At 43.6% G+C, this 19,541-nt stretch overlaps 1 protein-coding gene across 1 annotated transcript in view; it reads right to left on the bottom strand.

Annotated features, from left to right (window-relative positions):
• Nucleotides 1–677: 677 nt before the first annotated feature.
• SMOC1 (SPARC related modular calcium binding 1) overlaps nucleotides 678–19,541 on the bottom strand; it is a 120,892-nt gene continuing 102,028 nt past the window's right edge. Inside the window, exons 11-14 of the mRNA XM_026038224.1 lie at nucleotides 18,247–18,352; nucleotides 8,753–9,000; nucleotides 3,794–3,844; nucleotides 678–2,480 (exon numbers count right to left, since the gene is read on the bottom strand). Of these exons, the coding sequence (XP_025894009.1) occupies nucleotides 2,464–2,480; nucleotides 3,794–3,844; nucleotides 8,753–9,000; nucleotides 18,247–18,352 (422 nt within the window). The 3' untranslated portion in view covers nucleotides 678–2,463. The remainder of the gene's footprint in view (nucleotides 2,481–3,793; nucleotides 3,845–8,752; nucleotides 9,001–18,246; nucleotides 18,353–19,541) is intronic.

Genomic DNA, 19,541 nt, shown 5'->3' with positions numbered 1-19,541 from the left:
AGGAGGAAGCTGGCAATGAGTGCGCCAACCAGCATCAACTGCTTGGCCATGGATTTGGGCTTTTCCCAACCCGGACCTGTGTGAACTTCCAACACAGACACATGTAACACGTAACCTATTTCCTGCCAGCCAGCACACGTTGATGCTGGTTGAACCTTGCACAAACGTTGCCAGATGCTGCCCCAAAGACTGTGCACATTGAGCAAGTGAAGATGCCATGACCCAAACTCCTCATGTATGGACAGACAGGGAGATGACAAAACCCTTGGACCACAATCTATTAGCAAAGTCAGTTCCAGCACAGGGACATGGATCCCCACCATAACAGCGCGAACATCAACAGCTGCTCTTAGCCTGGCCTCCTTGGAGAGCTTATTCCATTTCAATTGCAAACTGCACGTGAATGTCAGCCTTTTGGAGGGCAGGGAGGTGCTCTGCAGTAGAATTTACATTGCAAACAACAGTATGGGCTGGCTGGCTTAGAGGTATTCCCAGAAGAAAAGACACAATGAGTTTTAGGAGGTCTGTGCTCCCCCTGGTCTTGTGGGGAATTGACTTCCCCCAATGGTTGGATGAGATCTCTCATCCATCTGCTACTTCTGCTGGATGCAGATATATTAAAAAAAAAAAAAAAAAAAAAAAAAAAAAAAAAAAAAAGGAAAACCCAGAGCTTTAACTCCTAAAACTAACATACAACGAAAAGGTGAGGATTTTTTATACAATGGTATTCATTCTTCTCTCCTACAACAGAATTAGTGAATAACAGGGCCATTTATAATTATACACTAAACCAAATAATTTCAACACACAGAATATGTCCCAAGTACTTAAATGATGCAATTGAGAAGATGGGAGGTGGCAGACCACAAAAATATATCTATTATTGTATGTGAGGAAGCATGAAGATCCAGCAAAAGGAGCTGCTCTTGTTAAAGAGGAGAGTTTTTCTTTACATTGAGCTGGCAAATTGTACACTTCAGAGATCATGAGAGTGTTCCCAATCATGTCAAATGCTTTAATTAGTTCCAATCTACTTCCCATGATAAGAGCTATTACCAATTTTAAGCAGTTACTGAAGTTTAGTCTCTTAACTTCCAGTTTTGCCAGCATGGCTCTAACTCGCTGCATGGTGACACTCCTGCTGCTGTGTTTCTCATGCTATCACAACCCCACAGCACGAAGATGCCCTGTCACAGCTTCTTTTACCAAAGCAGCCAGGCCCTACGGGGCAAGCCCCATCTCTACAGTAACGCAGTGCTGCTGCAGGCAATTGCTGAGCTGATTCCCATATTAGCATGGCATGATGCCATCTCTGACTGCAGGTTTTTGGTCCCAAGATGAATGGCACAAGGATTCCCATCTGAGAAGGGGCAAGCTGCGCTGAATATCCCCTACAAATGGGCAAGTAAATCAGACTCTCGGGGAACACCAGCATCGTTGTGTCCTTCCGCACTGACAAATAGGTTTTTAGCTCTGCAGCAAAACAACAGGCAGCCTGATGCTGGTTTTAGCAAACTTCACAACCTTTTTGTTGTTATACATCATACAGATGAACAACTTGTCAGAGAGGACTTTATTCTCTTGACTCAACTATGACCTACAGTTCCCACGTCCTTACAGTGTTAGATTCCCCATACATGGTAGATACTTGCTATGGTAGATGGTAGATACTTGCAGCATGGACCTGCATTTGCAATTCAGTTCTGCCCAAACTGCAACAGGTGCAGAAACTACCTTTATATTTCCTTAATACAACCCTTCCGTGGGCCTACTTTACGCAGCTCTGCAGTGCACCAATAATTAGATGTAATCTGTGTTCTCTCAAAAACCCAGTGCTTTGCACTTAGAACTGATGGGGTTCAGCTGCTCCCAGGAAGCATTTGTTATCTGGCTGTGGCACTGTGTGAACATCTGTGAACATAAGACATGCTGATATGCTCGTACCTATGTGCAGAGGGATGTTAAGGACATCAGTTTGCAAATAAAGGATGGCTTGGCAGCAGAAATCATTGCATTGCTGTATCCATTAAATGCAAAGTGTCCCTCTAGCTCTAATAGCCTTCAAAAGCAAAGGGAGGGACAGAACAGTGACTCCAACCCCTGTACAAGACAACTGTACAATTTACATATATATTTATATACAGTATATAAAAATCTCTTTCTTTGAGTCCCAGGGAACTCAATTTTAAGTCGTCAGTAGCTGTTCCAATTTTGGAAAGTCTTGATCCTGTTGTTTCCCGCCCCCCTTCCAAAGTATTAGATAATGGCATCGAGAAGAGATTAAAAACGTACCCAAACCCAAACCAATTATTAAAAAGTGCAAACGTTCTGGGTGCCACTTCTGCCACGCTGGATGTTGCTGGCGCTGCCTGCTGGCTCACAAGCAGCAAGGTGTCTGTCCATCGGTTGCTGGGTCTCTCTTTCCTTTGGGTCGGCTCCTGCCTTGCCTTCCCGCTTCTGCTCCTACACCAGGCGGCCTACTGAGAAGGACGGGGTAGGCAAAGCGCACACACACACACACACACACACACAGAGGCAGGAGCAGGGAAAGGTGGAGAAAGGCAAATTAACCCCAAATGGCAGCCAACTGAGGTGACACACAGTAGAGCCCCTGTTGCAGCTGTGGGCCCCGGAGGGCTGGGATCCCAGAGCGAGCTGTGAGGCTGAGAAGGGCGAGGGGCTGATGAGCCCGCCTAGCTGAAAAACCAGTGCTCAGTGAGTCACACAGAGCCCTGGGGACTGAGGTATTTTTAACTAAAAACCACCACTCTCCCTCCCCCTTCTTGGGAATGGCCCTGCAGTCCAGACAAACAACTGGTCTGAAATCTCTCCTACTGCTCTTCCTCCTGTGATGGCTGAGGCAGAATCCCACTGATCTAAGGCAACTCTGCAACTACTGATCCCCTTGAGCAGCAGCCAGCTAGTCTCCTTCCCTGACAGGCAAGCAGGCCTTCAAGGAGAGGCCAGGCTGCTTCTCCTCATCTCTGCAACATCAAAAGACAGCAGCCTCCCTGCTCATCCATCACGCACCATGCACTGATGTCCACTGTGCTACTGAATCTGTTGAGGGGATTCTTGGAGCAGAGAGTTGCAGGGATCTGCTAAGCTATTACTGTCCCAGTAAATGGCAAAAAGACAATGCTTTGCACGTCAGATGGATGTGTATTACCACAGCATCCATGCTTCTTCAGAAAGCTTAAGTCCTTCATTAAAGGCTCTTGAAGAATAAAAGTTTTTATGTGATTAAAGCAAGTGTGCTTTGTAGATTAATAAGAGTGACAACATGATGAGCAAAAGGCAGAAGTACAGATCTGGCTTTCACAAAGGAGAGAGTTTATCAGAAGGGCCTTGTTGGAATCAGTGCTATTTGACATACCCTGCGAAGGTGGACAAATATTGACAAATGTAAAATTACTCAGGAAAATCATATCTGAAATTGTTTGCAGAATTTTGCTCTCACAATGCTTAATGACTATATCATAAAAATAGATTAACTTCAATGTCTATACATGCAATGCACAAGTTGGGGAGGGAGGTGACTTGCATTACACAAGGGATTCTGAGCAACTAGAAAGGAACTTGGAGCCATGGCAGATTGACATGCAGCTCTGGTAATGATTCTGCTCAAATTTTAGTGGAGGTTAATACATTCCCACCTCTTATGAACACACTTGGGTTCCAGCTGTTTCTAAATTACTATTTGTAAACACAAGAAAGCAACGAAGCACAAATTCTAGGGAGTATGAATGTCTATCATGCAAGAAAAAGGAAACAAAAAAATTAAGATACTCACTGAAGGGGTTAAGGCCTTGTCTTTTTCCACTGGGGAAACTGCTCAGGCTACCTGTAAAATCCAAGAACCATGTTAAAGGCAATAAAAAATGTCATGGCATGACAAAGGAGCTCCTTGAGTCCCCACATATTGACTGCTGCCAGTGCTCCTTAAGTTTCATACACAAGAGTCAGAGAAATATGCTTGAGATGCAGCGTATCTTGCACTGTATCTCAACTTCAAGAAGTCCAGAGGTTTGACACAGGTAAGAAGCAACAAGTACAAAATTAAACTGAGGAAGGAGAAAGAAAAATGAAAGGATGCAAGGAATGACATGAAGTTCCCCAAAATAGTTTTTGCTAATGGCAAACATGACAGAAGAAAGAAATGCAGGCCCTTGGGTATGTCCTACAGAGAGGAGCAAGCAACAAAATGAAGGTGTAGGGAATACAGATAGTCCATACTTATTAAATCTCTACTGACCAAAAGCTTAGACCAAATGATCAAATAGGTCTAAAATCAACACTTGAACTCATATCCAGCAGGAGAAGAACAGACTGCACAGTTGGGACTGCATCATGAGATGTAGGAACATACACCCTACACCAGATGGAGCTAATGCCAAGGGCTTCACCCCTTGACATTAAACCAGGTGCTAGGAGGAGCTAGGTACAGGCAAGGCTGGAATCAGAGGAACTTGGCACTCTCAAAAGCTTATTAAACTTCCCATCATCTGCTTGGTCTGGGTTTGAGACAGGGGTCCATCAACTGGAAGTGGAAACTTCTGCTTGCGGCCAGCACCAGTAGGCAAGTTGCCACCTTTCACTTTAGCCAGGCAAAACACTGAGTTTTGTGTGTGAGCATCTGACACGATTGTGCAGCTCACTTCACACACTCACTTCACACTACATCTAAGTAGTTTAACTTGCACTAATATTTACAGGTGCTCTCATCCAATGGAAAAAAAAACCCAACATTTTCTCTGTGCAAGAGAAGAATAAAAATAAAACTTAGAAAAAAATGGGGAGAAACACTGGGAAAAGACCCACAGGAAGATGGAAGGTTGAACTATAAGAAAGAAATGGAGCCCCTGGAAAGGAAAAGATGGGGAAGAAATGTAGTGGTGACCGAGTTTAAAATAGGTCACAAAGTAAAATCTGTTGGCTTTAAAAATTGTTAATAAGAGGAGCCATATAAAGGTGGTAAGCTATTTTAAGGCCCCTGAACCTAGCCCTGTATCAGCCATGTGTCCTGGCAAGATCAGAGGAATGCCTGTTAACTCATTTCTGCGCCTCTCTATAAAAAGCAGGCCTCTTGCCCAAAGGCAGATCCTTCCAGACCTAATTGGGACTCACCCAGGGGTCTGGCCATAAAAATCCCGGACCTTTATGAGCCTCTGTCCTACAGCTTATTGGACACTTGCGGAGCTGTGCTTTTCCTCGGGCTGCCAGGCAAGGTGGAGGCCCCTAGAGGGTGCTGCTCCAACGCTCAGCCTGGGCCATGGCCGCCTCGCTCCAGCGCTTTTCCAGGCCCCGCATCTTCGGGTGTGCACAGAAGCAGACATCCAGTTTCCAACCCCCCCGCTCCCACCATGAAATATCACATGAATGTAAAACGACGTCACGCGCTCTCTTTTCCAGGAATTGCCTCGCTCCTTGGCTTGTCGCAGCACCTAAGGCTCGGGCCCTGGGCTGCCTGGAACAAACCCATCTCCCTCCGCTCGGCGTATGTGCAGCAAAACGTCTGCTCTCCCTTGCGAGGCTTTTCACTCCTTTGCTCCCACTGTGGAACAAGCTCTGGCCATGGCCAGGTTTTGCTAGAATGTGCCTAATCCCCTTCTCTGCTCTCATGGCCCACATGGATCAACAAGAACGTGGCAGGAAAGAAGGTACCACTGCTTTGCCCGAGACTCGGTGCATCTTCAGAAAGGCATGGGAGACTTCACCTAAATTGATACCAAAGCTTTGAAATGACACTTTTCACTCCAAAGGCAAATTATATCCCCTTCAGTTAGCTGCTTTCAGTACAAGCACAGGCCAATATGCACATCTACGGAAAACAGTATCTACCAAAACACAATATTGCATAATCAACTTGCAATTTTAACGAAGATGTTTTGATCCCGTTTCCCAACTGTGCTCCTGACAGTAGTCTATTGCCACAGAGAGTTGTCTCGTTCCACTCCAGAAGCTTTCATGGCCTGTGAAACATACCCAGCACCTCCAGTCTGACAAGCCTTTGGATGGCAAAGCAATCATGGAATGTGAACTGGAAGAAGGAAACTTCCCTTCATCTGGCAGAAGGACATGTCTTCCCTGCTTAATTCCTTAGCTGCTCTCTGGGCACGCACAACATGCTGACTTTGTCCTCTAAACTTGGAAGAATATAGAGGTAAAACTGAACTCCAATGCTCTGCAGCCAGCAATTAGTACAAGCCTTGCTCAGATTTACAGTTCTGAGATCATTAGACTCCAATTAATCTTGGGTTCAGTAACTTCCCAGCAAAGCTTTGCAACATGTGTCCATCTCCTCTCAAGGACCATGCCTTTGGACTGCATAGAGCTAAATTTGCTCTTTGATCACAGATGGCTTCCCCTTTGACTCAGGCTGTGCAGACTGTACTGATGAATGCTAACTTTTAACAGGTTGTAAATCAGTCTGTTTTGCTTCCACGGTCCTTCAAACAGACAATTGCTGATCAAATGAAGGAAAAGACTGTTTCTGGTACACTAAAAGCTACAAACCTTCCATCTGTTCTGCCCCATTTGCAAGGAACCATTTGCAAGCCACTCAAAGCTGACTCTTAGTGGCTTCTCCACTTGTTGAGAATGGCACCTCTCCATCAGAATTGCCCCTGATGCATCTGATCTAGGCAGAGCGGAAAGATCAGTGCAAAATGGCCACCAGACCTACTGGACTCCTCAGCAATTTCTTAGTTTTTCTTCATTGAAGCACCACTGACTGACAGCGCAAACATATTAGGTGACTGTATGGATCAAGAACTAGTGAGGAAAGAATGAACAGAATTATGTATCTCAGATTTGATCCTAAGCTTAGATTCAGGTTTGTCCTTAGGAATATCCCTGCTGAATTCTCTCACATAAAACTTGTTTAATCCATCTAGTGCCCAAGAGGCACATAACAGTGTTAATTTATGCCCTGTGTTTCCACCAAGCAACACTATTTCCATGTTTGGAAGGAACTGTCCAGAAAAAAAATGAACAATGTTAAAAAGTAAAAATCTGACAAAAATGTAGAAACATTAACATTTGTATTTCTCATCATGCATTCAGAGGCTCTTTGAATAGAAAGCTGGGGAAACAGGTCATCTACCACCTTCTTTAAATAGGCCCATCACCAGCTTGCTTACTGCATCTCTAGAGTCTGCTCCTTCAGTTATTTTCTACTGGTTAGCATGTATTCTCTGCATTGCTCCCAGCCCTTTATATTACTTTCCCAGGCATTTTTCCCCAAGGGTTCCACTCCCATATACCTCAGCCATTTATCTTTGATCCCTGAGGCTTCTTGGGTCCATAAAAGGCATGTGAAGCTGTGTGACGCAGGGCTAGAGTCATTTTTGCACATATAATCCTGTCCTCATGCAGTGAAAGAAATCAAGAAAGTCAGGCTGTATTCTCTACAAATAGTACAACGACACGTCTCACTCACAGCTTTCTTTTCCCTTCACTCTGAATCAAAGATGCTCATTTTTCTCCTCCTTTTTTTTCCTCCCTTCCTAAATTCTGAATAGTCAGTTGGCCAAGACATCAGATTCCAGAGAATCTTAGCCCAGGCCAAGCAGCAACAGAACTCATTTGGCATATTCATCTTATTGGGAAGGCAATAAAATTAAGGGACAGAGTTGCTATTTGGTATGTAATTCCTCACTAAGGTACCAATGACTAAGAAATAGCATCCACTGAGCCACAGAAACTGAATGCTTCTCACAGCTGATGAGTAATGTGCCAGGTTTATTATTCTAAGATGTTTGCAAAACACCTAAAAAAGGCAACTTCCCCAATACCCAAATGCACTGACTGCCTTCCTATTTGTGCTAAACCTGAGTAAAGAAACTCAGGAAAGGTTAAACTTGAGGAAAGCTACCCAGCCTTCCAAACCAACATGATAGTTTAACAAGAGCAGTGCACATAGCCATACACCTGCACAGGAAATGAGTCCCCTGGAATCTCCCTGTTTGCCTCTCTTGCCAAGCAAACCTGTCTACAGTCAAGAATGACTGATAATTATTGAATTTGGGTTGAAGAGTTTCAATTCATTAAATTTCCCAAAATACTGATTTGGTCCAGATCCTGGCAGAAGATGAGGTGAAGATGAAAAAAAGAGGAAAAGGAAGGAAGGCGGGGTGGTTGCTTAAGACACTAAAGACAAGGAAGAAAACCCCTCATTACTGACATGCCTTATTTCTCTCCCAATCTTAAGCTCTTCAACCCTGGAAAAAAAGACAACAGCATTGTCCCACAATTTCTTTCTGAGTTGCTCTTCTCTCCATGTCATCCACTCTCCTGCATGCAAGATTTAGTAATGAAAATAAATATTATTTTTGTTAGTCAACAGGATCTCTGGAGAAGGACTGCATCTGCTGGGTCATACATCATCCAGCTTACATATTCAGACAGCAGAATACAGTTGGCAGTATATTATTCAGGAAGTCAACTTGATCTCAGCCACAGTTTCCAAGGACTTATACAGCATAAGTAGAGTTCTGGGCAAGGTTCATTATTTTGACTTATGTCTCTACAGTGCTTAGCTCAAGCACCTGTAAAACAGAGCTATAACACACACACACACACACACACACACACACACCACCTACATTTGCATGGTAGGATATTAGTCCCACTCATTTTCTCATGTGAAATGTATGCTTTTGAATCACCTGGTAGGTAACTGCTTCCTGAGTTTGCTTTAACTCCATCTCAGTTCTTTATTCTCATGTAACAGGAAAAGAAAAGCACTTGCCTCCTTCCTTGCTTACGCCCAAGCAGCCCTTCAACTCCTGCAGTGAGATAGACTTGTCTTTGTTGAGGTCACAGTAGTCAGTGAAACGTCGGGCACATTTCTTGGGCTTGGCTTTCTTCTTCACGTAACGCTTGAAGGGCTTCAGCTCCCGCTTGTTGATGTCACTGCTGCTGTTGTTGTCCAGCTGGCTGAAGTACCAATGCACCACTCGCTCCTCTAGCGTGTGGCTGGGGTCTGGCTCAGAGAACCTGGAAGACAGGACGCACAAGCCCTGAGGAATGAGGTGCTTTCATCAACAGACAAGCACGTGCCAAGGAGCCAGAGTTGCTTCCTGAGTCATTAACACACGATGCCATATTTAAGGCAGGATAAGTACGCATGCCTTATAATCTCCTATCTGAGCTATTCTGAGAGAGATTAGCTTTTTTTTTAAAACACGTCTTGTCACATCAACAAGAGGTGCCAAGAAGGTTCTGGAGATTGGTACCCTCAGCACATCAGGTTCTCCTGACATTCGTGGCTGAAACTTGGCCTGTTTCTGAAAGGATCCCCTTGAAAGCACAAGCAGCAGCCTCAAGGGTCCTTGATACTCTTGGGCTCCCACTGAAACTACTACGAGGAGTGTCATGAATGCCAGCGATCATGGTAGCCTCTGTGATAACACCACCTGAACTTCAGAAAGAGAACAAATTAATTTAATGCAAGACATTTACAATCGGAAAATGTCCTTGGCATGAGGCAACATTCCTACTCCGTCTATTTATATGATCAGAACTCCTGTGTTGCATTTGCAGCATATTTAATGCTTTTCACATGGTTGATTTATATACAAGAATTCCACAGCAGACAAGCACCACAAATCCACTAATAAGCAACACTACAGAACTGGCAGTTTCATTCTCTTACATTTCTTACTCATTCTGATATTACAAGTTTGACATTATTTGGCTCCCAACTTCCTCCTGTGGACAACAACAAAAAAGATCAGAGAGAAGATGACAAAAAACCCAACAGCTGAGGATACAGCAGTCGAAAATGCTGCCATTCAATTCCAAGCCAGTACTGAGCAAGCATGGTTTTGTCCCACTGTGTAAGCAGCATCCGAGTACCTGGTATTTGCTGCAGAAGCAGGGAGATAGGAGCTCCTCCTCCTATCGTACAGAGGGCCAAGGGAGAAACGTTTTCTAAAAGAAAGATTGCTCCAAGAATTGCTCTCAGACAGTCCTCTCTCTTTGTAACAAGTACGTCAACAGGGTTAGCTGAAATGATGCTGGCAAGAGGCTGAGGCTTGAGCCTTCTTTCTCCCAAAAATAAAATTCCAGTGCATGGAAATCAGTGGATAGCAGCAGCCAGATCTGCTACACTGACACTAGTTGCTCTGCTTCTGAGTTATTCTAGGAGACACCTCCAACTGCTGCCGAAGTCCTCCCCTGGCAGTGATGAGGGGCAGCTGCAGGCTCCAAGCATGCAGATTGTGGTGAGAGTTCAGGGCATTTTAGCTGATGATGAAACACAATGCAGGCTGAGTTTCACAGCAGAAATGCATTTTAAAATACATTTTAAGATGTAAAATACATTTTAAGACTGTCATCATTAAGACTAATTTCAGAAAGTAATAGGAGTAAATATTTAACTGTTATACTGAAAATTTCTTTCAGGGGAGTAGAAGAGAGATAATCCTTTTGACCTTCCAAGATGATCAATTTTGCCTCTAGACAGCAGCTACAGAACTAACCACCACCCCACCTTAGTCATATCTGTAACTAGTGAAGGGGCAGGAAGCAAGCACTGGAGTTTAGGAGGAAGATTTATCCCTAGTAATCTTCTCTAACAGTTTGGCAAATGAAAACACAATTTAGAAAGGTAGCCTCTATCCAGGGGCATCTGGAAGCCTGACAAATATAAACACACACGGGAGAGAAGAAAATAAACTGCACAACCTTTTTCCTTAGGTTTTATTTGTGACTATTTCCATCATTTAATTCTTAGTTGAAAAGCAGCTTGGCACTCAGTCACAGCATCTGGTCAGTGTACACTGCAATAAACACTGGGGCGAGGAAGAAGAGGTTGGGAACTCGATTTGGCTTAGCTTTGGGAGCCAAAATAAAAGGCGAGCCCCTCGTGCAACCTATGGACGAGGAGATTTGTAAAGACCTTCCCAGAAAGCTAAAGAAGTGCCCAGACTTTTCAGAACCTTGAAACTGTTTGCAAAGAGCAGGATGACAGGCGAGAATAAAAACACATCCTGTCGCTTGTTTTTATGACATTTATGAACACAGTCATTGGCCTCTTTCCCTTTTGGAAATAAGCTGGCTATCATTCAAAGACTAGCTTGTTTCCAACAACTACAAGCAAGAACTAGAAGTTCTGGATTGCAAGGGCGGATCTTCTGCTTTTGCTGATATATAGGAACACATCCTGATCTGTGGTTTGTCTGCACCTTGGCTTGCCCTTGGCTCTGACCTCTGTTTCCTGAAGGTCTAAAACTGGAGAGGCAGAAACAGAAAAACAGCAGAGCGTCCCCACAGCTAAGAGCACAAAAACAGACAGAAACACAACCTTCTCTCTACCTGCTGAAGAGTCACTCAAAAACTGGAGGGAAAAGTGCTTCCATTTTAGAGACAGACCCTAGAGAGGGAATATAATTCCCTTTAGTACTTCCATAAAGAGAAACAAGGAAATGCATGGGTTAATACAAATGCCTTATTCATGAGGTGATGATATATCTATCCTAGCCATTAAACACACACTGAGCGTTCATGCTGAAAGCTAGAGCGTGCTGATGGAACGAAAGGGTATTAGTTTAGCTTCTGAGACTGCAGGAGTAAGGAAAACATTGCCATTATTAAGGTTTTATCACTTTCTGTTGGCTGGCTAAGCAGCATTGCAGTTCTCGTCTTGGTTGCCTGTTCTTTTCAATGAAGATACAGAATCATAGGCCAGAAAGTACTCTGAGGAACCAGAGCATCTCAGTGCAGCCTTATCTACCTGGCTGATGGTAAAATCAGGTGATATATTGAGATGACTGAGGTTACAACAGAATACGCAGACATCCCATGATTTTGATGGCTGTTCCTACAAGACACTGGAGCTCCATCCATGAAACATGATTTTATGGGGATTCACAGCATTGCTAGCCACCTAGCTCTGATCATGCACCATGACAACATACATACTGGGTCAACTGAAATGTCAGCTGCCTCAAACTTCACTGAGCCTTCCAAGAGAATCTCTCTCTATTGTCTCTCCATCCTGTTGCAAGGGAAATAAATCAGCCCTCGGAGGCACACATCATTTGTTGGGCTGCTTCTCTACTCATTCAGACCATAAAGAAATCAAAACAAACAAGTGAGAGCAAAGCTGCTCTGTACACTCTTGACTCCCAGCAGGAAAACATCTCTTGTTGTAACATTAGTCATATGAAAGTTCACCGAATTCCAATCTCCTATTCCAATGCAGTAAAGACTTTGTAGAAGTCTAATAAAAAGACCATACCAAAAAAAAAAAAAAAAAAAAAAAAAAAAAAAAAAAAAAAAAAAAAAAAAAAAAAAAAAAAAAGACGAGTTTTTCAGCCTTCTCATGCTGATCACATTTCAACTGTACCTGCTTTTTCCTCTAAGTGTACTCTTTAACACTATGACAAAACAACACACCCTAATGGATGATTAATAATTCAAAGAAACCCAAAAGGGGGGGGAAAAAAAAGCAACAAAGCAAAAACCACCACCACAAACAAACAAAAAAACCAGCCTGCATTACCTTCTTCACCCTCATGTATCTGCCAATGGAAGCGAGTCATGGATGCAGAGGTGGTGGTATGTTTACAATTCAAGATTAGGAGTGGAGGGAATACTTAGAGCACAGAGAGCCTTGCCCTGATACGTGGTGCCCATGGTGCTGATGCAAAGACAGGGTTATATAACCTGCAGGCTGCTATACAGGAACTTGAACTAATGCACTTACCAAAAGCTCAGGGCTGCGGGAGCAATGAGCAATAAGTTAACGATTAATTTTAGCAATGCTACTTTGCTAGCAGAGGCAAGTTTCCCCTAATCTAATCTTCGTATCATCTGGCAAAACCGAGGTGCAGGTAGATAGCAAAAAGACTGTAAAAAAACAAGGGCAAGTTTCTTTTTGCAGCTGCACTGAATTCTGGAGCAGAGAAAACCAGAAAAGTATATGCCAAAATGCCATATAGACAGTTTTCCTGAACATGCCCTCTGCATACATCCTGTAATGCTTTCCAGCCTAGCAAGATAGGAAGAGTTAAGTCAGTGGGAAGGACCAGAAAAGAAGATGTGTAAAACAAAGTACAAGACAGGGGCACAGGGGCAATGTCAGGTGCTTCCCACATACAGTGGGCAATCCCATTATCCTCTAAATACACTTCCGAGTAAACTGAAGTCCATTCCTACCACAGCTGGAACTTTCTGTTTCTGTGACCTGAAAACATTTTGCAAGTATCTATATCTTGCTTGGCTCAGTCACCAGTCAAAAGATGGATGTGAACAAAGCTAAAGAATTGCAAGATAGGATCCCAGAGAATTATTGACTAAGGAGATCCCCAGTGTGAGAGGTGGAAAGTGATAAGAGTTTAATAACTTAAGGCATAAGTCATACTTGTTCTGGCTCTGCTTCCGCTTCTTGCTCTCCTTTTGTTCTTCTCTGCGGCTGCCTGTCCCAAAGTTAAAAACTGTAATGTGGAACATGGCTTGAATGTAAGAGGATTACTCTAATGAAATTGCAAAAGGATTGCATGCTTGTTTTCCTCATTCTTTTTCCTGTAGCAAAAGAACCAAGCTAACCCATGAATAAGCCAAACAAACTCATTATGGAGCATTGATAATTCCCTCCACAGTTAAAACTTGGGTTATCTTCCTACTACAGGCTCCATTTTAACCTCTCCTCTATCCAAGTATGTGATATTTTTCTGAACACAACTTTGCTGAAGTTTGGGGGATAAATCATTTAGAAAGCTTAAACCTTCTAAACGATTTTTTAAAGAAACATCTCCCTCTGCCCCTCATTGACTTTTCAAAGAGCCTCCTCTTACACTAACTCTCTCAATCTTTAATTAGGCTAGAATTTCCATAGGAGCATAAAGAGAATCTAGTATCCAACTTCAATTGAAATGCAATAGGCGTTGGGCATTAACTTTCCTATACTGTTTGAAAACGTCAATCTTTATTAAAACATGGCTCAGCTTCAGAACACCCCGGAGATGTGCCGAGCTTTGCTGGTCTGCTTCAAACTACTCAGCTAGAGCATGAAAGGGAACCTTGGGGGCAATTTTCTGAAGGACTTTTTAGAGCTATTACATGGGGAATAATTGGCAACTTAAAATGAAGGGACACAGCTGGTGTGTTACATATAGGGGCAACTGCTGTAAGCTGCCCCTTTAACCTAAAATTCCACAGGGCATTAATATTTTTGCTGTTCATGTAACAAGCTACAGTGCACACATTTTGGCAATTAAAATTCATTTCTGAATTGGCAGGCACCAAAAATACTTTCTTAGATCAGGGATATCCAGGCTGGGATCCCCTTTGCTCTGTTTTAGTTTAGGCCTTGTGTGATACAAGTATGTCTGACTTAGAAAATTAGTCATAGACTAAAACGTACAAATGCCAAGTCTGAATTAAAAGAAAAGCTGCTCCTATTATGCAGGATTTATACATAAATAACTTTAGATATATGTGTTTTCAAAAGGATACCAAACACTGGTTAATAAACCAATTTCCTACAAACGCTCCTTTAATTGCTTTGAAAACATACAGTAACAAGATGTGCCTTGCAGTTATTACATTAACTTAAGAATGAATTTTACCAGAGATTTTCTGTTTCAAAAGTCTAAATAAAGTCTACTTGGCTATTTTGCTGTAATATAAACCAGGGCCATGAGGAAGGGAAGTTCTCATCTCATTTACATTATTGTAAAGCAAGAGTAACTCAATTAAAGTCAATAGCTTTGAACTTGCTTAAACGAGACAAGACCTATAAGGGATTACAAGGTTGTTTCAAGCATGCCCAATAAAAAAAAAGTCTTATCAGGTTTTACTTACATTGCCTGCAGCGACCTAAGTTGTACAACCTCACTGTGCTGCTACTAGACTGTTTCTCTGTATGCCAAGGATAAAGAGTGCTGTTCATCACAGCTTTATGTAGTATTTTAAATGCAGATCCCTATCATTTATGCCAATGTCTTCCTCTCACCAAGTAAAAGCAACAAGGACATCAGTGCAAAGTCACAGATAGCTTGGACGCATAAACAGGTAGTGTCTTGAAGATGACCCTCAGCAAAAGCAAGAGCTTTTCACCCTGCATATTTGGGTTCAGACTGAAGGCCACAGGGTCATCTAATGTCCTATATATCATATTCACAGAACATGAACCAAATTATGCTTAATAACTTAGGCTTGATTCAAGCAAGTTATTTTGAAAGACATAAGGCCTAAGATGAAAGTCCTGCAGAGAGGGAATCCTCCCCCTCTCATTACTTGGTTCAGCCTTAGAATCACTTTCCATTTAAAGCACTTTTGATCACAAGTTTGTTTCTGTACAGCTAGTCACATTCTGCTCTACTAAAGAGATGTTGGATCTCCTGAAATAACCTAGTTATAAGAAATCATCTTTCAATCTTTGTTTAAATATCTAAGAAAAATTGAGCTCCAAGACTGTCACTGTTGGGCTTTTTCAGACCTTGAATCTTCAGCAAGACTTTTGTCTGTGACTGATATTTTTTAACATTAATTTCAAAGCTGCATATTGTGTGCTAGTCCTGTAACTAATGCAATTGTCGGCTGCCAAAGAAGGCAACCCACTCCTGCCCCTCCCTTACCTAATCCTCCTACTATCTACTACTCTGCCTATAAATGTTCACATTTCTTCCCCAGGCCCACAAGCTCTCCTCCACTTCAAAAGCTGTTTGTTTTTGGCTCCTGTCTTAATTCTGCCCATGCCCCACGTCTGGAAGCAAGGTCCTACATCCCCTCTCTCCACCTGCGACATCTCAAACTGCACGGGGCAATGTATGGAGCCAAATGACATGGGGCACATAGACTGCTGTTTGCCTGGCCTGCTCTCTTGCAACAGGCCTAAGCTTTTTTGGTAACACATGAAAGTTTGCTTCAGATCATGGGCTGCGTTTGTTCAAACATGGAAAAAGACCAGTCACGCAGGTCAGAAGCCTGAGTCTTTCCAGTTGAAAGATGAAATGCCGAGCACTGTAAAGGAGCAGAAAGAGGGAGGCTGGAGAGGAAGTTGGTGTGTGTTTAAAATGCTGTTTAAATGCAGCATCTGCCATTGTTATGATGAAAAGAAGAGCTTGCAGTAAGTGACGCTTGCCTTACAAATATGATTGCCTAAGCCGACATTAAGAAAAAACAGACAGCTTTTCTTTTCAACACAACATTCACAGCACACCTGGGCCAGGGAGGAACAGGATGAGCACTCTCCTAAATCCAGGACTTTGTTAGTAGTTAAGGCTGGACACGAGTTGATTAGTCCTATAGGGAAAATATCCCTTCGTTCCTCTCAGAATAGAGCTTTCATTTTCAACACTGAAGAGAAGCCGGGCCACTGAAACAATCCTCAGACGCTCTTAAAGAGTAGACTCAAGACTTTTCTACCCTTGGGAAACGTGGAAAGCAGAACTCATTGTAAAGAGACACCCTCCCAACTCTGCAAACTCAGGGATATGAAATGAAAGTTGTACTGATTAAAATTTTATTTAAGTACCCAGGATTCCTTGAAACGCTTTTGCTGCAAAATAAATGGCCCCATGATGGCATGCTGCAATGGAAATCTTGACACACGCTCTTTTGGATATGTGTCTAGCTTAACTAATACACATGGAAGTTTATACCAGAGTAGTTTCCTGAATTTAATCATGGCTGTGGGCAGGTAGATTATTTTGGTGGTAGTAGCCTTGTGCCTTACAAAGGATGGCCTACTAAAAGGTTTCTTTTTTTCCTGCACATTGAGCTGCTGACACTGGAACTGTAAATATATCAAAACGATGACTGTGTGAAGAGCTGGGAAGTGAAAAATTCTGCCAGAAAGGGCCCTATTGAAAGCTGAGAAATACACAAAACTTGGGGAACATTAGGAAGCAAGCCTGCTGCGTTTATAGAAGTGCAGTGAGGGCATACATCTTTGGTCGCTACAATATTGGTTTATACTAAGCTTTATTTTAAGAGTGATGATTACATTGGCTGGGTTTCAGTCTCTGTGCCAAGGATGCCAAATAAATATCAAATACTCTCCAGGGCTTCCTGCCACCCCTACCCACTGCATTTGAACCACGCAAATTACAGAGAATTGACATTGGAATGCTTATGGCTGGGAGAGAACGACATATTTCCCATCCTTGGGGCATTTTTCATCCTGTTTATATGAATACAGACACACTAGGCATATACTGCTAATTCGATGGGTTACAGAATATTCAGCTTGCAGACATTCAGCCACTGGCTTAATTTGTAAGGTCCAAATGCAAAGTTAAAAACACATGGGTGCACAAGCAAGGCATACCAAAAACAAGAGAGACAGCAGTGCCACCCAGGAAGTCTTTGTTCAGAGCAGTTGAAGATGGCATTGCTTCCTTCTGCATTCTGAAAGGGGAAAGCACTGGATCTACATTGTTCAAGATAGGCTGGAACAATAACCATAAAAATAACCCATGCACAAAGACACCTCCTTCATCTCCACACCTCTGTGAGCATGAAGATGCTGAGCCAGCCCCTAAGACAGCACTGTCCCTCTCCTCAGCCAGGAGCATAGAAGCATTGCCTAGCTAAGCCTGGAGAGCACTTTTAGATCCATGGCAGCCCATTTTCAGTGCCCTGCTCAGCCTGGCATGCTACAGCACTGCGGCTGCTGCACAAAGGGGATTTTCTGTTACCAGGCAGAAGGGGGAGACAAGACTTCAGCTTTTCCCGGGTTGCCCAGAAGAACATATTCCCATGCACATCCTGCAGCGACAGGCCTGACCTGCTGCTCCTTCCAAGCAGGAGGAACAGACAACTGGTCAGAGAGCACGGTCACGTTGAACAGCTACTCTCCTCATCCGCAGACTGGCTTCGGTCTCACAGAGAAACCACAGTCTTGTGGCACTGCCAAGAACCCAGCTCACATTCTTCACTCCCTGTGGTAGCCACTAGGCCACACGGCCTCCTTCTACCCATTTGCATTTTATTAGGCCTTTTCATGCACCAGAGGACAAAAGAACAAGCTACTTCCTCCCACTGAGCTCTCATTTCACACTTCAAATGGGCTATAGTAACCTTTATGGTGGAGTAGCTGCCAGGAAGGAGGGGCGGGAAGAGGCAGGCAGGGCTACAGTGACAGAACGGAGAGTCTGAAGATGAGGCATTAGCTCCTCTCACAGCAATGCTGCTGAAGGAATCAGCTCACAGCAATGGCCCTTCCTCCCAGGCCCCCAGAGCTCTGCAGCCACCTCCACCACCTTAAGCTGCAGCGCTTTCCAGACTCACCTCCCACCGGCAGCAGGTGCTGCTGAGTTGATCGCCTGTACCATGTCCGTAGTGAGTGCATCAAGTAAGCTGGTAATAAACTCGACTTTCTTCCCTTCTGGGCAGCCTGCAGAAAAGAGGGGAGGAAGAAAACAAAGAAAAAAAAAATGGATGTTTAATATGGATGCATCTCCAATCCGAATTCAGCGAGGAATAGCCAGAGCCTCCTTTGTTTGCAACAGGCAGCCATCAGCGCAGTCCCCAAAGAAAGGCTGAAGAATCCCACAGTGGGATTCTCTGCTTGGCAATTTATCCTGCTGCTTTTATCCAGGCACACGCAGGGGCATCTGGCAGGAAGATTGTGTGGTTAAGCTTTACAGCCTCTCCCAGTTCCCTACCAGCACAACCATGGGGAGGTGCTGGAAGCGCCTGGCAGACAGGAATTCCCATGGTGACACTTGCAGAGAAGTTTCCAAAACAACTCACTACCTCCTGAGTCATCCTCCTCTGAAAACGTGGTTGTTCTGAGCTCCTAGCTGACAGCTTAAAGCTTCCCAAAGCACGGGCCAAAGCAAGCACTGCTGCCTGTACTCTCCTTGGGCACAGAGCACGTCGTCTGCCGGGAGCTTCCACAACAATTCAGCTCTTTGCACAATCACACTGCATGGGAAGTCGTCAGGCAAAGCCATCGCATGGCAATAGCCTCCGGTCACTGCTGGTTTAGGCAGGATGAAGTGTCTGAAGATGAGCTTGGTAACCATTTCCATTACTTAGTCCTGAGACCATCCAGTTATCCACTATCATAACCACAGGCTTACAGAGCTTCCTTGCCCTAACAGTGTTAGCCTCATATGGGCTGAGAGGAGAATCTACATCCTCACCTGTATGAGGCAACCTATGAAGTTTCCTTGCTTTTTCCTACTCTCCTTGAATGTACAGAGGAAAGGCAATAAGAATGCTCCATTTACCATCACATTAATATTATAATAATCACTTTTAGCCTACCAAGAAAGTACTTATCCTTGCCACCTCCAGAACTGGCCTCACTTTGCACAAAACCTTTTTGGTCACTGCTTTTAGGATTCCCCTTTCCATCGTCTTCTCTGACGGGCATGGAAGCCATCACCACATCCCTTACTTCCTCTTTCCCCAAATCACCATTCACTGTCAATTAGTCACCTGATTAAGAAAATGTATATATCAAGGGAACAGTGACCCCCTAGTAACAAGTAGTAATGTCAACACTTTCTGTCTTTCCTAGCAAGCAGAGAAGCACGGGTACCCCACAACAGAGCACCAGAAACTAACCTTAGTCC

This window comes from Nothoprocta perdicaria, unplaced genomic scaffold (assembly GCF_003342845.1).
Source record: "Nothoprocta perdicaria isolate Ctin4 unplaced genomic scaffold, notPer1 scaffold_204, whole genome shotgun sequence".
NCBI classification, from domain to species: domain Eukaryota; kingdom Metazoa; phylum Chordata; class Aves; order Tinamiformes; family Tinamidae; genus Nothoprocta; species Nothoprocta perdicaria.
The sequence above is the reverse complement of the archived record's forward strand: the minus strand, read 5'-3'. Positions and strand labels throughout refer to the sequence as shown.